This window comes from Parasteatoda tepidariorum, chromosome 4 (genome assembly GCF_043381705.1).
Source record: "Parasteatoda tepidariorum isolate YZ-2023 chromosome 4, CAS_Ptep_4.0, whole genome shotgun sequence".
Classification (NCBI taxonomy): domain Eukaryota; kingdom Metazoa; phylum Arthropoda; class Arachnida; order Araneae; family Theridiidae; genus Parasteatoda; species Parasteatoda tepidariorum.
This window is the reverse complement of record NC_092207.1, coordinates 79,917,293-79,938,236: the sequence shown is the minus strand read 5'-3', so window position 1 is coordinate 79,938,236 and position 20,944 is coordinate 79,917,293. Positions and strand designations below refer to the sequence as shown.

Below are 20,944 nucleotides of genomic sequence, written 5' to 3'. Positions count from 1 at the left end.
ATTTTTACTGAAGCGCTTTGGTTATGATTTTGGTAATATTTACAATAAAATATGGTTTTATAACATATGACAAAATTTAATTTGATCATGATACCTTAGATCATGTCATAAAAACTCTTTATTCGATTAAATGTACTTTCCAGATATGTATTTTCAGCTAAACGTGTGGAAATAAGATTTATAATTTGGAAAATCAGATTTTCCGGTAATCGGTTACTACATCAAAAAAAAAATATCGAATGAATGGTTTAAATATCTTATATTTTTGTTTTATAAACCAGAATTATGTTAAAATATTTTTTTTATACTAGAAAATATATTGTCTGTAATTTAAGTACGATAATTTTAGAAATTGTTTTTTGTAGAAAACCAAAGGTATTTTGGTAAACCAAGGCAAACAAAATAAAAATTTTATTTTTGTTGACCCCTGTGGCCTCTGTTTATAAACAATTTTATCAAACCAATCTTTTAAATTTCTTTCACTAATAACCATATTTGTAAGAAAATAAGCTTAAATATTTAAAATATTGAAAACATATATATAAGCTAAAATTTAAAACAAATTCCAAAATGATTCATCATTAGAATTGTTATACATTTACTTCAAATTAGGTTTACATATCCAACTTTTAAGAATTCCATTAATTACTAAAGTGTACATTATGTAATCCGAAACTAATAAAAATATGTCAATCTATAAATCAATTTACTGCAAAATATTATTACATAAATGATGAACTTTTAATGAAAATCTTTTTATTGATATTCTGTGGGTGTGTTTAAAATGACCCTGCCCTTTCGGCCCCATAGAAGTGGGTCGCGACCCACAGAGCACAAGCTCGACCAGACAATGTTAATAACCGTCTCTCCCTTTCACTTTAAAATACGCCTCTCACATGTCGTATATTCCAATATGTAAATTAAAGGTGGTTGATAATCATCAAATACAAATTTCTTTTTGTTTCATGAGTCAAATCTTGGAATGAAAAGCAATTTTATTCATTTTGTTCATTAAATTTCATCGCCAGAAAATAAGAAAGACAACCAGTGTTTTAATTAAAATATCTTATTTTATTTAACGCGAGTTTGCTACAATTTTGTGCTCCTTGTGATATTAATCTAAAAAGTAATTTATTGCTGCCTATATTTTTTAATAATTTATGCTTAAAATTTTTGAATGTCTTTAATTTATGAGCATTTAAAATCATTTATTTTAAAAGATAATTTTTTAATGATTTTCCTCGAATACGCTGCTTAAAAAAATATAATAATTTTCGTTTTTAAATTTTTCGAAATTTTTTACTGGCTTTTTAACAGCAATTATTACTATGAGTATTATATATATATATATATAAGGTATCAAATGAAGACACTATTTTTAATAAAGGTGCTTTAAACAATAGGATAAATATTTAAAATTAAAAAAATTAATTTAACGTTTATAAAATGAAAATAAAACTAATGATTTTAAAATCCCTTAAAAAAAACTATTTAACTGTAATTTGCTAAGACTGAAAAGTAATTCTATAATAATACTAAACATAACTGAATCATAATCTACTTATAGGGTGAATATCTATAATTCATAAATAAAGTTAATATTATAGTATTGTAACTATTTTAACACCAAATTTCTTCGTTTTTTTTTTCTCACCTTGAAATTAATTTATGATAATCGAATGAATCATACTTAATCTAACCGAAATATTTCTAACAATATTATAAAAATTTCTAATTCATTAATATAATGAAATAAAAGTTATAGAAAAAAGGAACAGTTTTGCAGACTTTTTAAATTTTTTAAGTTGAAATTAAATAATAAATTGAATAATTTATTTAACAGAACTATTAANTATATATAATATTCATAGATTTTGTTTTACGAATTTTATTTACGTGCGAATTTACGTGGATATTTATTTTTTATTGAAATAATTAAGAAGATTTGTATGGTTGGATAAAAATCATGTTTTTATCCTTAGACAAACTATTTTATTTTGAATTTAAGTGCTTTAAATACAAAACAGACTATTAAATACGTTTTTGAAATACTTTGAAACTTTATGTTACTTATGTGTAAAAAAAAATTTTTAGAATTCAAACGTAATTGTAACTTTTATTTAAGTAAATAAATATACAAACATTAAGCATATTATTAAAACATTACCAAATGCATGAAACATTATAAAATCATTATTTATAATTAGAAAGTTTTAAAAATGTAATAAATATTATTGCTACAAAGGTAATTGTCTTAAGAAAGAAATGTATAAAAATATGAAGAAAAAAAACCAGTTAATACCTATTCAGACAAATTACTGTTTTAAGTTAAACAAAATAAACTCTATAAAATTATACTAATTTTTTTAATTTACTATATAATTTTTTTAAATATTAATTTGTTTGTAAATTATTAATTTTTTTAACTTCCTTTTTTTTATTTTTCAGCCTTATAGCTAAAGTCATGTTTGATTAAACATATTATCCACATTATAGAGTTTTCAGTATTGCCATTCAATTATACGAATACCGCATTTTGACAGTTTAAAAAGAATTGAATGATACCATAAAAGTAATTTTTAACTAAAGTAAGTTTAGCAAAATATTAGATTATTTAAAATTTTTAAACTCATCCTTGTTTTGTTTGTTTTCATAGTCTTAAATGTCATGTCTTAGATCTGGAAATGTGTGCATATTTTTCTTTGCAATATTTTGCGTTTTTGAACTATATTTGTGAATGTTCCCAAATACTGCGTATAACTAGTTCCTTAATTTTTTTTGACTTAATATTTTTCTTAATAAATTAGTTTAATTTTTAAATATGTATTAAAGAAACTACTATAACTTCACATAAGATATACAGTTATGTGGAAAAATTATAATTTACAGCTAAAATATTTATTTAATATTAAAAATTATTGTGTATTCTCATTTTTTAATATACCTTGACGAAAGCTAAAATAGAAGAAAGCAAATAAATAAAAATAATTTTAAAATAAGTTCGAAAATTATTTAAAATTGTATCATGTCTATAAATTTAGAATAATGTTTTCCCTTTACTTCATTTTCGAAACAAAATCGTATTATTTTTCTCTCTAGAAATGTTTTGTGTTCCGGTATTGTTTTCAACAGTTTTGTTTCCCAACTATTTAGGTTAAATTTATTCATGATATATTTGCTTAAATTTAGCTTGAATAAATCAGTATGAGTTAAACACCTTACAAATTTGAAAACAAAAAACATTTAAAGTATCCATGTATTATTCATAAGCCCATAGAACATCCACAACCTGTATATCTCGTGATTCTTCTGGAAGAAACTCGTGAGTTAGATCACCATCAAAACTCAGGAAGAGAAAGGTAAAATCGTTCTCACGTGTAAATCAATCAAATATTGCACGATGTTCAAAATCGTTCATTAATTATCTAGAATGATCCCAGCCTGATTGCCCCACATTTTGAAAGCGCCCATCATGGCTTCTTCGTGTTTTTTGAATGACGATGACCCTGATAACCTGAGGTAGGACTGACCGTTGAATCCTTGAACAGGAGACACTGAAAGTAAAAGTCCTACCTTGGCACACAAATACATTTATTGTTAAAATACTTCCTTCGTCCATGCAATTGACAACTGCTGAAGCAACTACTTAGTTGCTTCAGACTTCCTTCGCCAAGAAAGAGCATACATAGCCAAATCTTAATGAATACAGTAACCCCTTTACCCATTTCTAATTGTGCATTTGAAATTAAAGAAGGCTATATGAATGCGCCAAGTCAACTTGCGATGCCGCCAATGGGGTCAAATCATTTTCACCTGCAAGCGAAAAAAGAAACCGTTTTTATGCATGTGATTAGATAGGCATCTATAGAGGGCGGTACAATCTGGGCGGCGGTATTCTAATTCCCTATATCTGCTAAACCGAGACCAAAATTGTCTTCAGATATACATTTGTGCATTTGCAACTGACATCCGACATGAAGAATGTAAGTAAACAGTTCATATTTTTCCCAGGATAATTTCTGTCCCGACTTTTTGTCACATTCACAATTAAAGATTCTAAGCAATCTTGAACTTTAGTGATCTTTAATTAATTGAGAAATGAAATTTGATACATAAAGGTTTATATTTAAATTATGTGTCTTTGTTTTAAGTTACTTGCATAAATTCTATAAATTAATACTATAAATTAATTCGAATATTATAAACTAATTCTATAGTTTATTTTTCATTAAAATATTGACAAAAATATTTCTTCACTGTTTTTAAAAATGATCTTTAAAAAGCATAAGTTTTTTACAATAAAGTAAAAAGTCTCCACACAGTTAGTTTATTTAAGGAATATAACATGTATCATTTATCTATTCATATTTATATTTTGAGTGACAGTTTATATATACCCACATATATGTACATATGTATATGATTGTTGGTTGCGCATTTTTAACCAGTCATTATACGAGGACTACCATTTAATAATTTACACTAATTTAAAGGTTTCATAATTAATTTATACATGTAGAAGATTTAAAAATATAATTTGAATTCATGGTTATCATTTGTTAGAATTTTAAAATATTGTTTCAATATTGATAGAAAAAATTCTTAAAAGAATATTTTTAATCACGAAGTTCTCTTCAACTGTTAGTGCTATTAAGTTGATAAAATAGATATTTATTGCTCGAAACTATTATATATGTTTTTATAAAATCTAAAACTTCTTGCGCTTTTCTTAGCTAATGAAATTCTCATAAGTAAAGATTTTATCCAATATCTTTTTAGGAGAGGAAAAAATAATCACTTAATAAATTTTTTTTATTTTTTCAAATCAAATATTTTTTAATTATCACTTTTTATCTATTCTTTATATTAATTAAGTAAAAATAAAATTTAATATAGCTATTTTAATAAAATTAAGTAAGATTGCAAATTTGTGGCTGCACAAAAAATACTTCAAATCGAATTCAAAAGAGTAGTAAGAAGTATCATGGGTTTCAATTTACATAAAATAATTTTTTTTATTTTTAGCTGCTTTTTCTTTTCTTAATATAAACTGCCTTATTAAAAAATAGTGTTCTTGAAAAATTATATTTTTCTGTATCAAATAAAAATTTTCAATGGGATGTATAAAGTAATATTTTTAATAATTTTACTAACATTAGTTGTATTGAAATTCCAACTATATATTTTAATGCGACTAATTCTTTTAAGTCTTAGTTAATTAAAATATTTTACATTAAGATTTTTTGTTTTTAATAAAGAGCATTATTAATTTATGAAATATAACCATTGTATCAGATTGATATCTTGAAAGGAATGTACTTTATTTCTAATTTGTAAAAATGTTGAGTAAATTTTAGTAACAGATTTCCTAATGCGGTTTTTGAATAATGTGAAATTACAATTTGAATTGTTCTGTAATTTAGGTTTAAGTTTAATCATAATTAATTTAAAAACGTATGACTTATTCGTTTTATTGGAAATAATTTATATTTTTTAACAAAGAAATTTACTTAACAAAAATTATACTTTAAGGAGATAATTTTTTAATTTTCTAAAATCTAATTTTAAAAACAATGAATAATTCTAATTTCAAATTTATCTTCTAATATTCAAAATTTTTGCATTCAATTTAGAGGTTTTCGAGCTTTTGTAGTAAAATGTAATTCATAGTAAAGATCAGTATAAGCATTTATCTCCATATTTTCATATTTTCCGCTATTTCATTTTATTGGTAATAAAAAAAATGAAAGACGATGAGGAAAATCTATTGAATACGGTATTACATATTTTAAGCGTGCCAAATTTATCTAAAACAAAAGGTTACACCATGTTGCTTTAAACTACATCTTCAGTAGCTAGATTTACAGATTTTCTATTTCAGAAACTACTTTTTAAAATTTTCTGAAAGTAAAATAGTTCGTGAGCATAAAATTTGCAGAGATTCTAAAAAAGTTTGAAAAACTTAACTCTGAACACTTTTCTCCCATTAATGTAAATTTAATAAATGGACAATAAAATATTTCTATTCCAGATTTACTAAAATATTGTATGCAATACAACATTGTTAATGCTTTTATTTCAATAAAACGCAGAGAGAACCTGCGAAACTCTCTTCCTCTCCAGTTCAGCGGTCGTTAACGAACCGGTTTCCTGTTTGGCATTTTCTTAAACAAAGAATATATACATAGAAGTTTAAAAAATTAGGAGCAAATATCTCCTACATCTTATATTGCATAGTTATGTATTTCTTTATTACGAATCTTGAATAAGTAATTTTATTAATTATGGAATAATTAATTAATTAATTAACGTTAATTGATTAATTAATGTCACCAATTAAGTACTATACTTAATTGGTGACATTCTAACACTTGATAATAGCTTCGTAAGTTAGGGTACATTGATCGGTTTGCATTACATCTATCTGTATACAAAAATTCGACTTACGATTTTAAAACGTTTTCCCAAACATGATTTTTAATTGATTCACTAAGTGGCACAAAAGTTTTGAAAGGGAGCCCCTGCTCTTCGGTATACCACATTAGTTAACCAGAATCGAAATTAAATGGGGTTCCTTCGCTTTCAGAAAATGTTAGGCTACCGATCGAACCTTTCTATCGGTATCCAAAACCATAATATGCTGTAAATTTACTGCAGTTACTGTAATTTACTGCAGTAAAGTCCCGAATTGAACATATTTTCGTACGAGTAGAACCATTTTATTATATAATTAAGTTTAAGTTGGACGATAATCTGGTTCAATTCTGGAAGATAATCTGGTTCAACTTGGCTCCATATTATGATTATAATGATTCTGAACCATAATCAGGGGTCTGTTTAGAAAATATTTGGGTCCGTTAACGGACCCTTCACAAAATATCATTTCATAAAAACGGACCCTTCACAAAATATCTTTTCATAAAAACGAACCCTTCACAAAATATTTTAACTAAAAAACGAACCCTTCGCAAAATGATTTTTCTTTTAATCGAACCCTTCACAAATTTTTTTATCATCGTTATTGTTTTGTTAATCGAATAAATCCTTCCCAAGGGAAAAAAAATTAAGACAGATGTAAACGATCTATGTTTTGTCTTCGCCAGACGCGTCTTCCTAGATTAGTCCGAAATGAATATTCTGCGTTCAGCAGTATAGGCTAAATACCAAATATTATCTCTAATTTAGAAGAAGCAATTGCTGTTTATTTTTGAAAATGTAATTTTCTTTAATTATAGTTTTACAGTGTTGAGCATAATCTTGTATTTATTTACAATTTAAAAACTCCTTGAAAAAGTTTTTTGCGATAACAGGACCCTATTCGCACAAATTTAAAAAGCAGCCCTGGTTGAAAGAATGTGACTTAACGTTTTTTTTTATTCACAAATTACGAGTAATTTTTTCACAATTTTACAAAAACGGACCTTTCACAAAATGTCTGGACAGACCCCTGATAATATAATTCAACTTCCTACAAAATTTGCAACAGTATACCATCTCTGTTAAAAGTTAAATTACTCTTGTAATGGACCAACTATGTCGAATAATCGAAATATTGAAATACACTATGTGGCCAAGCATATCCAGACACCCTGTGTAATGAATTCGGATCATCACAATCGAGGCATATAGTATTTACATAATGTAGACGGTATACGTCTGGGAAGACTCTCCTCTAATTTTTTAATTGGTCACTATATGATTGACTTCCTAACATGCACCTCTACTGAAGTGAATGCTAGCAGTCTGAATGGTTGTTTTAACTAACTACGTAATCTAATCTGGTTTCTAATTCCACCAATTCATCCTAAACTTGTTTTATGGAATTGAGATTGGGGCTATGAGAAGTTTATGAGCACCCATTTCGGAAAACCATAGCCAAGTGAAGTCTCAATGCAGGAATGAGGCAGCTATTCTGCTGAAGGAGAAATTAACCCCTAAATCTTACCGTTAAGTATGGAGAGCATCATTGCCCAGTTACCCATATATCTCAGTGTTCATGTTTCCAACCCCAAGAACTAATGAACGTAGTTCAAACCATTTAAATTACCCCCACACTTTAATACTTTGGTGGGTGTCCGGTCAATTTTGGCGAGATAGTGTATGGCACTACTATTAAACTTGCTAAGTTTTTTTTTAACTGACTTACACATTGTTTCAATTTCAGCTTCTCTTGTGCTTCACGCTCTTTAGCGTGTCATCTTTGACCTTTTCTGCCCTACAAGATAACCGATATTCTCGACCTTATTCTGGTAACACTTACAACCACGGAGGTAGGAGCTACCAGTCACCCAGAGGTCCTTCAGCTCCAGTAAGACCTTCCCACCCCGGATCCCCTGCTGCCCCATTGAGGCCTGCTCACCCAAGTGGTCCATCCCACCCAAGTGGTCCATCTCGTCCAAGTGGTCCATCACACCCAAGACAGCCTGCAGCTCCTGCTTTCAGAGCACCAGCAACTTACGGAGCAGGAAGACCTTACGGTGCACCATCTCATTACTCTGCACCCGCACCTGCTGCATACGGAGCTCCACATAACTCATACGGAAGCAATCTTCCTCGAGGTATAATTTAAAATTATTGTATCTTTTTTGTTTTAAAATTCGTAATTATTTACTATTTCACGCTTGAAAGTTCGTACTATTGAGCATTTATAAGTTATATTTCAGTGTATTTTAGATGATTTGAGTTGTAATTTCAGATTATTGCAACAGTTTTCAAACCATATTGTTATGATTCTTAAATTTTCTTGGTTTGTTGGTAAAGATTATTGGATTTATTAAAGTTTAACATGTATTTTTTCTGCTCAAAAGAAGGGAAGAAATTACTTAATATACTTAAAATTTACAATTATTCGCAATGTATATTGTTTAAATTTTTTAGTCGTGATGTGGGGGCTTAGTATTTAAAGGATCTTAGCGATTTTTGTGAAGTATTGGGCTTCAATTTTCATTAGTGACTTGAAATCCATCTAGCTTTAGATCAATAGGCACCAACTTGTCTGGGAAGTAAGCATTGCGCGCAGTACTAACCACATTTCCACAATAATTCCGTTGGTCACGAAATCAAGGAGATTTGACGACCATGATCCCTAAACCCACTGCGGCTTGTTGCGCGGATGCTTTATTTACCTTAACCTCTGTTATTTAAATAAGTTTTTTATAACATGTACAACCCAAATCAAAACAATTTTTTTTTAAAATTACAGCGGAAATTAGAACTAATAGGTTGTACTAGGTATTATGATTTTGCTGAGGGAAAAAGTACTTGAAAAGTACTAGGAAAAGTTGCTAAACTTTATACTAGCCAATTTATTCATCCTACCCCTAACATGCTTATTTTAATGACATCCTAGTTATAAGTAACAGATATATTGTAATGGATAGTTCGATGGTCATTGAACAAACATTAAAGGTCATACAGCTTACTAAATCTTACACTTTTTTGCATAGGGATGTATGGTTGGAAGTTTAACAACTGAATTTTAAACTTATTAAGTGAATAAACTGAAATAATCGCTACTCTCTTAAAATTTTCTTTTCAAAAATGCAGAGAAAAAACAAGAATCTATGCTGAATTGAATAAGTTCTAATTCAAATTTCTCGTCAACAGAGTCATGAAAAATTCAAGTTTTCCTTACGCATTTCTATAAAGGAGCTTTATATCTATAAAGAATAAATGTATTTTAATTTAATTCATAAACAAGCATTCGGGTAAAATCATCGCCTATCTTGGTTTCGGCAGAAGTTCAATTCCCCGTACTAAGATCTAGGTGCCTATTCGGTTTGTAGTCTCTCCAATAGTGCATTTTATGTTTAAAATTCCACTCAAATGTAATGTCCCGGTGTTTTCAAAGTCGGAAAAAGCTTTGCGCCAATGCTGCGGCAAGTAATTTACAGAGATCTACTTAATTTAATTCTCTAAAATTACAGAATTTCCTGAGAATACCTTTCTACAAAAACTTTTCATTTTTAATTCTCTGTAATGTTGCTCGAGACTCAAAATGAATGATTTATAGTTGATTCTAATGTATTTTTACTTTTAATAGTGCAAGATTTTCTGACTCTTATTCGTTTTGAGCATTTAGGCATTACTTCAATAAGCACTTTGCGATAATGTTGTAAATTGTATTTTTCTTTTAATAGTGTTTTTCATTGATTGTCTGTACATTGCAAAAAATTATTCTGCAAAAATATTTTTCAATTTACTGTCATTTATCAAGACCCTTATAAAAAATTACAGAGAGTAAAAAGAAAGAAAATTCTGTAAAATATTCACATGTGACTCAATAATTTTAAATTAGAAAAAATGAAGCAAAACTTCATAAACTATTTTCTGTCTTAAGGTCACACATCCCCAACCATGGCCAAGAGCCCAGCCCCATTTTTAGAGCTCTATCTTCTTAACGACAATTGTAGGAATGCCACATAATTTTGACCCCAGTTAGAGGACGTGGACAGCCCTTTAGCTGGTACCTCTCTCTCCAAACATTCACGCCACAACCAATGAGAGGACTTACAACCATATCTGGTTTAACTCGCGCCTTGATGCAAGTAGCCGCTGGTTATTTTGTTGACAACCAGGATCGAACTCATTACTTTTAGCTCTTCAACTAGCAGTGCGAGTGATGCCTTAGCCAACTGTGACATCGAAGCGCTTGGCACTTCGACATTAAGAATTTTGTGGTTTGAAATTTTTGGGAACATTACGTTAGAGTGGAATTTAAAACACTAAAAGACTGTTAGAGAAAGTGTAATTCTCCCAGAATTTAAACTTTCCAGCCATTTAAGAGTATATTATAGTGTCACTGTATCCCTGTATGAATTAAAAAGATTAATAACACTATTATTCCAACCAACTAAAAAATGTAATATCATTTATTGAAAATCATTTGATCACAATGTAGAAAGTGTAGAATAAAAACGGAACTCCTTAATAATTTCAGATCTTGTGCTTGGGTTGCCACTTAATAAAATGGAATCTTAATGGAGAAAATGGTAAACTTCAATATGATAAGTTAGTTGTACAGATGTCATTTTAAATTGGGAAATCAGACACAAAAACGTACATTCGGTAAATAAACGTACCTTTTTATCGATGGATTTGGATTCTGAACCTTATAATAGAAGGTTGTATGATGTAGATTTACCTCCTTGTAGTGCATCCTAATAACACATTTTGGCGATTAAGAGATCTACAATATTTCGTTAAAAATAAAAAAAAATAGAAGGGCTTGCAAATATCTGGAAAATAGAGTTCCGATAGGCTTAGGCCGGAGAGCAATCAAACGTTTGAGCTCCATAAAACTCGTTCATTTAAAGATAATTCCATGTAAAAATGTATTTTTTATATATAATTTCATATAATAAGGTAGCTACGCAATTTTAAAAGACATTAGAGAAATTTTGAACGGAATTGGTCAAATAGTTCTGGAAATGTTAAAACACGGCATTTCTGTTACTATTCAACAAGAAAAAAATGCAATTAACATTAAGGGTCTTTAAACTTCGATTACCTCTTGTTTAAACTATTAGGACCCTAATTTTTAGACTGCAGCTACCCTCTCCATTTTGAGGGTCATAAATTTAAATTCTCAAAAAAAAAAACAAAAAAAAACTCAAATTATTAATTACATTATAGTACATGAAAATGAAAATCTAATAATTAGAATAAAAGTTATTAAGTTCTTTATTTTGTGCACAGTATTACAATTCGCCATTATTTTTTAAATACAGCGAATGCACACAGAATAACCATGCAGAAAGATTATCTTTCGATTGGTGTGATACTAAAAATATGGTAAATAAAAAATCGGAGTGCATATTCGGAGTACATAACATATACAGTAAATAATATATAGCTTATTTACATTATTATTCTGAACATATTTTTATTTCGTCTTATATGTACATATTTAAGTCAAGACACTCGTTTTTATTACATTTCTTTATTATTGTTGTTGCTTTTATCACTATTTTGTTGTTGTTGTAGTTTTGTGAGTTTTAAGTGTGTTGTACTACCTAAACTATTAATATAAAAATCATTAGAAATAATCTTCTAATTGAGAAATTATTCAGCATATTTTTATAAAAGCTGCCACAGCATGTAGGAAAAATGTGATGTAAAATAAAATCAAAAATTTAATGACAACACTTTTTTTATATTAATACATAATTTCAAATTATAGAAGACAGTATTTTTATAAACAGTTACTATTTTTGAAAATTAAAATTGCCATTATTAAAAAAAATGATATTCAAAATTTTCATTTTTAGATTTGATTTTCATTTAGATTTTTATTTTAAATTTGTAAGTAATTCCGTTTTAATTCATTGTTATTAAATATAACATTAATTATAACACTTGCAACCTTTTAATTATGCTATTTTTTACATTTACAAGAAGACAGTATCTTCAATTACAAAAAACTAAAAAGGATATCAAAATTGAACTAAAAGGAATGTCATAGTTTGTAATTTACATGCAAAAAATAAGGAAAAGTTAGATGCAATGCACAAAAATTCTACTATTTTACGATTAAAAAAATATTAAACTTTAGTTAAAAGTATGTTAGAAACTCTTAGTAAACATATGAATTACCAAATATGGTAACTGAAGTGCTGTTTTTGCCCTTGAAACGCTAGTCAGGTTGTTTGGAATATAGTAATATAATTGGCAGAACTTTATCCTGAACTTTTGCAATTTTTAAACCAATACTTCCTTGAACAAGCATTGTAGTCCTTTTATTTTATTACACTTTAAAATTTTGACAGTTTTTCTCAAGGGCATCCGAGATTTTCCTGACATTTTAAGAAAAAAGAAAAGTACCAATGGATATGGCCATTTTTTGTTTGTTTCTCCACGCGCTTTTCTCCTTTTTTTAAAATTCTGCTCTTGCCCAATCAGAAAGAATCTTCGAGGTTAAGATATATTTCGCACTTTAGGAAAACATAAGACTACAGTGGTAACTTGAAAAGATTTATAACCTTGCATCACATATTCAAATTACGTGGGCTACAATGGATTTCGTAAAACTTTATCCAGAGGTATTTATTACTATAATTTGAGACAATCCCTTATTTTTTTCTCACCTTTTCATTTTTTAAATCAGATTACTGTCAGAACTAAAATATTTTCAAACTTGTGAAAAAATATATACATTTGAAACCTATGTAAATTGACCACTTTGCTGTTACTTTTGATCACTTTGCTTTTAAAGAGGTATGAATCATTATGTTTTATATCGTTTCTTTTATATATATTCATCTATCTATCTATATTCATCTATCTATCTATATGCATATATATATATNATATATATATATATAAGCATTATTCTATTATTCATTTATTTCTTATATGTTAACAGTCAAAATAGCGATAAATGTAATTATGTAACTAATTCTTTGAACAAGACTTTAGCATTTTATCAAATGTTAAAGTCTTGTTACAAAAAATTTTGTTGAAAAAATTTCAGAACTTTAGATTTGTTATGTACGGTTTATGTGCATTTTTCACAAAAATAATGATTAGATCACCATCTGATGCATCTTGAGGATTATTAAGTTTTTACAAAACATTAGCGGGAAAAATCGTTTCTCCCCAAGAGTTATTACACAGAGAAATAGACCATTGTGGAAAACCCCTTTCTTTCTTCGCACAAAATGCTTTTTTTGTGAAGCAGCTTTTATGAATATAAACCATTCTTTCCTCACAGTTTTCGTAAAAGATAAATAGGTTTTACAACATTTTATTTTATATGACAAAATCGGTTCTTGATTATAAAGGACAACTTACATGAGTGGTCCACTCAACCTTTGTTATGTAAATTATCTGCTTACTAACAAATTTCATATAGTGTACAAAAAATAAAATAGACTTAATTTAAATGAGTATTATAAATTATGAAATGAGTATTAATCTTCATGAAACTTTCCATAAAGATAAATTGTAAGTAAGAAATAAACATAAGTAGCTTACTCTAAATTAGTTTTATTAAAAATGTTTCATTAAAAATTATTTAGAGTAATTAATAATTTAATTTCATGAAAGCTTATTTCATAGTTTTCAAGTAAGCATTTTCAACTCAATTATGAAATAAAAATAAATAATAATATAGGTAATAACAAAAATAAATAATAATAATATAGTTAGCAATAAAAATAAATAATAATAATATAGTTAGCAACAAAAAATAATGAATAATAAAATAATAATTTTAATATTAAAATAATGATTTTTAATATTAAAATGTGCACTTTGTCTGAAACGCGTTATTTCTACAAATGGTTTTTTATTATAAAAACATTGCTGTGTTTTTTTGTTTTGTTTTTTTTTGCTAATCGGCTTCGCCATCTGTCGGCAAACTCTTTCCTTACTTTTAATACTTGGCGTAACAAAATATCGTGATTCCCTAAACCAGGGGTTGCCAAACTTTTTTGATCATCGACCCCTACATAATTTTTCGAATTCTACATCGACCCCCATAAAAGTAATTTTCTGTTAATTAAAATAAAATTCGATTAGATACTGTGTTTGTACATTTATTTTATGATTTTGAACATTTATTAAAGTAATAGTACATAGTGTAACAATAGTTTTATGAAAAATATATTAATGTTGAAGTATAAATACTTTAATATTTATGAAATAATAAGTAATTATAGGTAAGTAGAAATAATAAGTAAAGTAACTACGAATTTATTGCTTCTTAATCAATAACATGGGTGTACCTGGTGTGTTTTTTTTTGCAAGGTTCGTTATATTGGATTCAAAATTGGTCAATTTTAATCTTAAATCCCCTCGAAACTCCACATTTAATTTATTTCTGTTCTTAGTTAAGATTGAATTTACNTTGCTTCTTAATCTATAACATGGGTGTACCTGGTGTTTTTTTTTTTTGCAAGGTTCGTTATATTGGATTCAAAATTGGTCAATTTTAATCTTAAATCCTCTCGAAACTCCACATTTAATTTATTTCTGTTCTTAGTTAAGATTGAATTTGCTTGACTGAAACCGGCTTCAACCATATAGGAACTTGGAAATGCTATCATAAATGGCTGATCTATTTCCTAAAGTTTTACATATTTTTGCATTATATTTATATTTGTCCAAAATTTGCTTATTGTTAAATTTTTAAAAAGCGTCTTTGCTTCAAATCCCCATAATAATTCAGCAAGCTCATCTTGCAGGTTGATGTCCACGTTTTCAATTTGAGCAGAAAATGGCACAATAATCCAATCAGGGATGTCAATGTTTTCCAAATCAACAAAACGCAGTTTAAAATCGTCGCTCAATTTTTGAAGATTACCTGTATATATTTCCAAGTCTTCTTCTTTTATTTCTAATTGTCACATATCTGAAAAATACTGATAATCCTTCGACCAATCAACCCTTCCGGTTCGGATCGACCCCCATTCAACCCCCTGGCTCAGATCGACCCCCGCTTATGTTAAATAGACCCCTGGGGGTCCATATAGACCACTTTGGTGATCTCTGTCCTAAACAGATTACATCAAATCGTTCATTTATCTGTCCTCTTTTCAAATGTTTTTTCAATTTGTCGAACATTTCTTAGACACCTGATTACTTTAATACTTTACCTGTACTACTAAACTTTAATCTTGATTATCTCAGAACATTATTTATAGATTTGATCCCCGTTAGCTTTAAGCATCTCAATTATGTAACTTTAGTATAATTAATTTCATTGGCGTTTAAAAAAAAGAACTAATAGTAAAATTTTAATTCAGACCTATACGCATTTCGCTGTCTGATTGGTTCACAATCATCAGAAGAATAAATGGCAGGGGTGTTAAAACAGAGGTGTAAGCTGACAGAGGTTAAATAAAAACTATATAAATAAATATACAAATATACTTAAACAATCAAACTGATTGCGAATGTTGAAACTTAAAAAAACGAATTATTTGCAAATATTTGAAAAATATGGTATGAACCTATGCATTACATTTCTGAATGACCTGAGGTGAGAACCTCTGTCGGTAGAATTCATTTCTGTTTCGGTAGAATTCATCTCTGTTCAGTATTGTATATACAAAATACCTTTATCAAGGAAAGCTAATTTTTTTTAGTATTTTAGAGACTGAAAGTGTTAGGCAACAACCAAGTGGTCTGTTTCCAAACTAGCAAGAATTACCAATGATTTAATTAAAAGTATCATTTAGTGCAATTGTAAATCATAAAGGCATATTTAAAAAATAACAAATGTGGCTTAATAAATTAAGCCCCATAAGCCGTATGTGGCTTAATAAATCAATCCACATTTAAAATACGTCCTAAGCAAATTTTAATCTCTTCAAACAAAAGCTAATCTCTTTCTCTTCTAAAAATTGTAGGTAGAAGAAGAGTGAGAAAAGCTCTTTGCATTGTCTTATAGCTCTGTATTTCTAGCTTAGGATTGAGGCTTGATAGATAGCAGAAGGTTACATTTAAAAGTCAAAAGCTGTTTGTGGCTTGGAGGAATTTTTATATTGATCAGAGTTTAGTTCGAGGATTGAAAAATAAGTTCGCGATATCTGTATATGCTGGATTCTAAAGCGATAAGGACTGATAAAGTTCTTTACCAGCATTTTGGAATGAGGGGCATTCCAGGAGGAAGTGATCTAAAAATTTTAAATTCTCACCCTACATTTTTGATATTAGCGATGCAGGCGATCCTGCTTTCTTCATAAATTTCTTGATTTTCCCAATCTTGCTAAACTATATTCAAGTCCTAACAAAATGTGTACTTATTTTATTTATTTATTATAGGTCCATCTCACTACGCTGCACCCAGTCACAACGTCTACCAACCTCAACGACCAGTGCGAGCCACCAGCAACTACCAACAATCTCCACAACAGCAACACTCATCGTTCCAACAATCTAGCCAATCCCAGTCTCATGGGCGAGAAATGAAATATACCATTAACGATCCCCACAACAAAGGAACCACACACGTCACCGAAACCCATGTTGTGAGCAACCGAGAAATGCACGGAGCTGAAGCTGAAGCAGCCATGAAGAAGCTCATGGGAAACATGGGAACCGGATCATCTTATGGAAATGACGGAGGATTCCACGATTTCGTCAAGAACATGGGATTGCCCTATTTCTAAACCGACCCATTAACTTTATTTAAAGTACCTCGAACATTCCAACTTATTTATTGAACCCATTATTTTTATTTTTTTTCTGCATTGAAGCGGTGCAAATTCAGTTGTTATATATACTTTTTATTTATGCCTTCTAGAGTGACTGCCAGGAACAATGTTTGTTTTATCTGTTATTGTTATTTTAATATTGTTTGGATTATTTAATATCATTGATATGTATCTAAAAGATGAATTGCAGGATGAAAAAGGAAACTTGTTGTTTGTGTGATTCTTTTAACTCAGCTGAGAAACACCAAAATTCATGAATGTTGCCATCTCTCAGTGAATGTCAATGTTCACTTAATTGCTTTGATTAATATACAAAAACATTCATTACATTTCATTATTTTTCTCTCATACAAACGTTGTCATTCAACGAGCACTGACGGTGAATGTTGAATTATATATATAAATATATATATATATATATATCCTAACTTTTTTTTCTCAATGCTGAATGTTGACATTTCTGATGTGGGGAACGAAATAATAATAATAATAGCTGAATTTCGATGCCACTAAGTGAATGTCCACAATCACTGGAGAAAGTTGGCATTTACCAAATGTTAGACTTTTGTCATAACACATTTTTACATGCACAAATACTGAAGAAGATGCAGTCGTAATTGCTGGTTAAATTCTTGAGGGATGTCTACGATTTTATTACGACATACGTAATATAGTATCATTTTGGAATTATTTTTCTTACATTTGATTAATTAATTATGGCTGCTCGTTTATATTTGCAATTTATTAATTATATTTATTACAACTTATCAAAAAAAGAAAAATATATTTAGCTGAAATTTTTCTAAACTTCTTGCTAAGCATTTCCTTAAAACATTTATCATTCAAAACAAACACTATTTTAGTTTTTGTTTTGAACGATAAATGTTTTGAAGAAGTGCTTTCAATTTGATATATGAAGAATCAAACATAACTGTTACTATAAATTTTAAATTGAACCATGGAAAAAATTTATGCCTATTGATCTCTTTTAATTAATAGAAGAATTGTAGTAGCATTTTATCTACATTTATGTTAGTTTTCAAAACATTATACAACACTATGCAAGGGAGAGTGGGGTAACTCCGAGTAGTGGGGTAAAACTAGGTACCTCGATTCTGGCGAAATTGATTTTGCATTTTAACCATTAGCTCTGAGTTACATTTTACTAACTAAGAAGAAAAAGCTGCCATATTAGTGTAGAATTCATGAAGTCTGTGTAGATAAGTTTGTTCTACTGTGTCAATTAACTAATGTTCTTTCGTTTTTAAAGTAGCCTTATTTATCGGTCATTATTGTTATAAGAAACTTTTTAACCCCAGATTATTATACGTTCACTAAGGCTTCATACTCGGACAGACAATAAGGATTTAGTCCAGTAGTAGCATGGTTCTGTTTCGTTTTGATAATCTCTGTTCTCATGGTATAAGACCGGGTATCGCAATTAGGGATATGATCGAGTATTACCACCACCATCATAAAAAGCTGATTTCAGGATAAATAAAATAATAAAGAAAATTTTCAAAAAATTTGATTTCAAGGTTTTGCGTGTCAAAAAAAAATAAAAGGAAAAGTCAAAACAAAATGGCCAAAAAGTAAAACGGAAGAACTAATATATCCAACAGTTTTTTCAAAAAAACCTAAATCTTTAATTGATATTTATTTCCATTAGGACGATAAAAGACTAAGTAAGACATAATCCCTTGTACAACTTAAAAATGTAAAGAAAAAAACGAATTTCTTGCAAAAGTGAACGCTTATGAAGCCTTAAACTCAGCTTCTGTAGGAATATTTCTTAAATATGTGAAAAAAAGCGGTTTTCATAAGTGCCATAGGCAAAATATATATAAATTTGATATTATAAAAAATTTATTGGTCAACAGGATTTTAAATCTTTTACAAATTGAAACAATCAAAGACTAATTTCAATTTTGATGGAATTTTTTTTTCATTTTTAGTGTCGATTATTGCTAATTAATATCTATAGTTATTATTTAATGAACTTTGAAAGAGAAATTTAAATCTTAATGTCCTAGAAAGAATTCATACTCATGTATATAGAATAACACAATAAAATCAGAAGAAAGAATGAAAGAGAGAGATTAGAGATTAACAAAGAAAATTAATAAGGAAATTGTCAGATCTCTATTTTTGAGAAAAAGCTCATAGCAGTAATTGAGTAATTATAAGAAACTTCTTCAAAATAGTTATATATAGAGCTCTATATATGTATTATATATAGATACATATATAGAGTTAATCCTTAGATTAAACAGTCAGCTCCTTTCTTGTTTACACATGTACTATAAGTGTACTGTCTCTTATATTATTTAAAAAAATGATGAGGTACGTATTTAATCTTCTTGTAATTATCTTATAAGCATCGAAAATTTTTAAGATTTATATATAGACCAATGACTTGTTGCTTTAATCGGCTATACTGAACTGCTATGAATAATTTGTTGGTCCAATTATGGAAATCGTATCGAAATTAACAGTTTGATTTTTCTTGGCTGCTGCGTGTAATAAAATATTAGTGTACATGATTTATTAAAAAAATATCAGAGGTACTTACATCTAAAATAAGATAAATAATTCATTTATTCTATCAATATTTACAGTGCTCAAAAAAATGAAGCAACTTGAATTACTTTTTAACTAAGGAACAGAATTTCACATTCTAAGACTTATTCTTAATGTTCCTAAATATGCTAATTGATTAAATCAAACGTAATTTAAAGTTAAGAATTCAGACACAAAACGTACTTTCTCTGAATAAACCTACTCTTTTTCGACGGATTTGGATTAATAAGAAAAATATAGGGTGTAGTCACCATCTGGGAAATATAGTTCCCATAGTTAGGTTATTTTTTAGCACAATTATAAATTTCATTTCTCCAATGATTATCTACTGCAAAAAATAATATTTATTATACTTTATGATTTATTCAATAATTGTCGAAAAATTTGAAATAAATTGAGAAGTCCATAAATTCTTACATCACTTTAAATTTCGTAATTTTATAAAGCAAAATACGAAATTAGAACGAAAGTGGTCGAATAGTGCATGAAAAATTAAATCGGTTGAAAAGCTCCGTATTAATGAATTTTCAAAAAATTCTCAGAATTATAATTTGATGTCAAAGGAAAAATTCGCTGTATTTCATGCAAATTTTTTTTTCTACAGAAAATTACATTCTTTAAAATGATGTAAAAATTTATATGCCCTACAGTTTTAATGCCTTCAATATTTTGACTGTCATCATATAAAATTAATAGAAAATTATAAATAACGTATTATATGTATCTAATATTTCAACGATTATTAAATAAAATTAATTAAAAATTATAAATAATTATTAAAAACAATTTTTTGCAAGGAACTACGTTTGGATAAACAAATTTTATAAATGTTTAGAGAAGTTCTTTGATTCACTTTAAAAGTTCTTAAGATATCGCGAATTCAATTTATTATATTTTATTTATTTATTTTTGCTCAAAAAAAATTTTAAAGCGTTTTTTGTGATCTGTGTTGGTATCTATTGAGCATTTTTTAATTTATGAATCTAACTCATATTTATTTTAACAAGTTTATATGAACTTGCCTCCATGTATGTCTGTTCGGATGGAATTTCGCAATCGATTTTAAACTAACTTCCCGGCTAGCTACAGACTTCAAATTTGACACATAGTTCAGAATTGGATGACAATGCATGAGAAAATGAAGAGATAGAAGACTTACAAAGTAAAATAAAATTAAAATAAGGAAAATTTAGTATTTTCGCGAT

General features: G+C 28.2%; 1 protein-coding gene across 1 annotated transcript; it reads left to right on the top strand.

The window, feature by feature from the left end:
• The first annotated feature begins 3,822 nt into the window (after nt 1-3,822).
• LOC107437877 (uncharacterized) lies at nt 3,823-17,363 on the top strand. Its single transcript, XM_016050006.3, has 3 exons — nt 3,823-3,983; nt 8,165-8,558; nt 16,768-17,363. Exons 1-3 carry the CDS (start codon nt 3,975-3,977, stop codon nt 17,112-17,114), a joined length of 750 nt encoding a protein of 249 aa, XP_015905492.1. The 5' UTR covers nt 3,823-3,974; the 3' UTR covers nt 17,115-17,363.
• The last annotated feature ends 3,581 nt before the right edge of the window (nt 17,364-20,944 follow it).

Excerpts from the sequence above, each read along its gene's own strand:
- LOC107437877 (XM_016050006.3), top strand. Across the intron at positions 8,559-16,767 it reads CGGAAGCAATCTTCCTCGAG|GTCCATCTCACTACGCTGCA; the intron begins GTATAATTTAAA and ends TATTTATTATAG.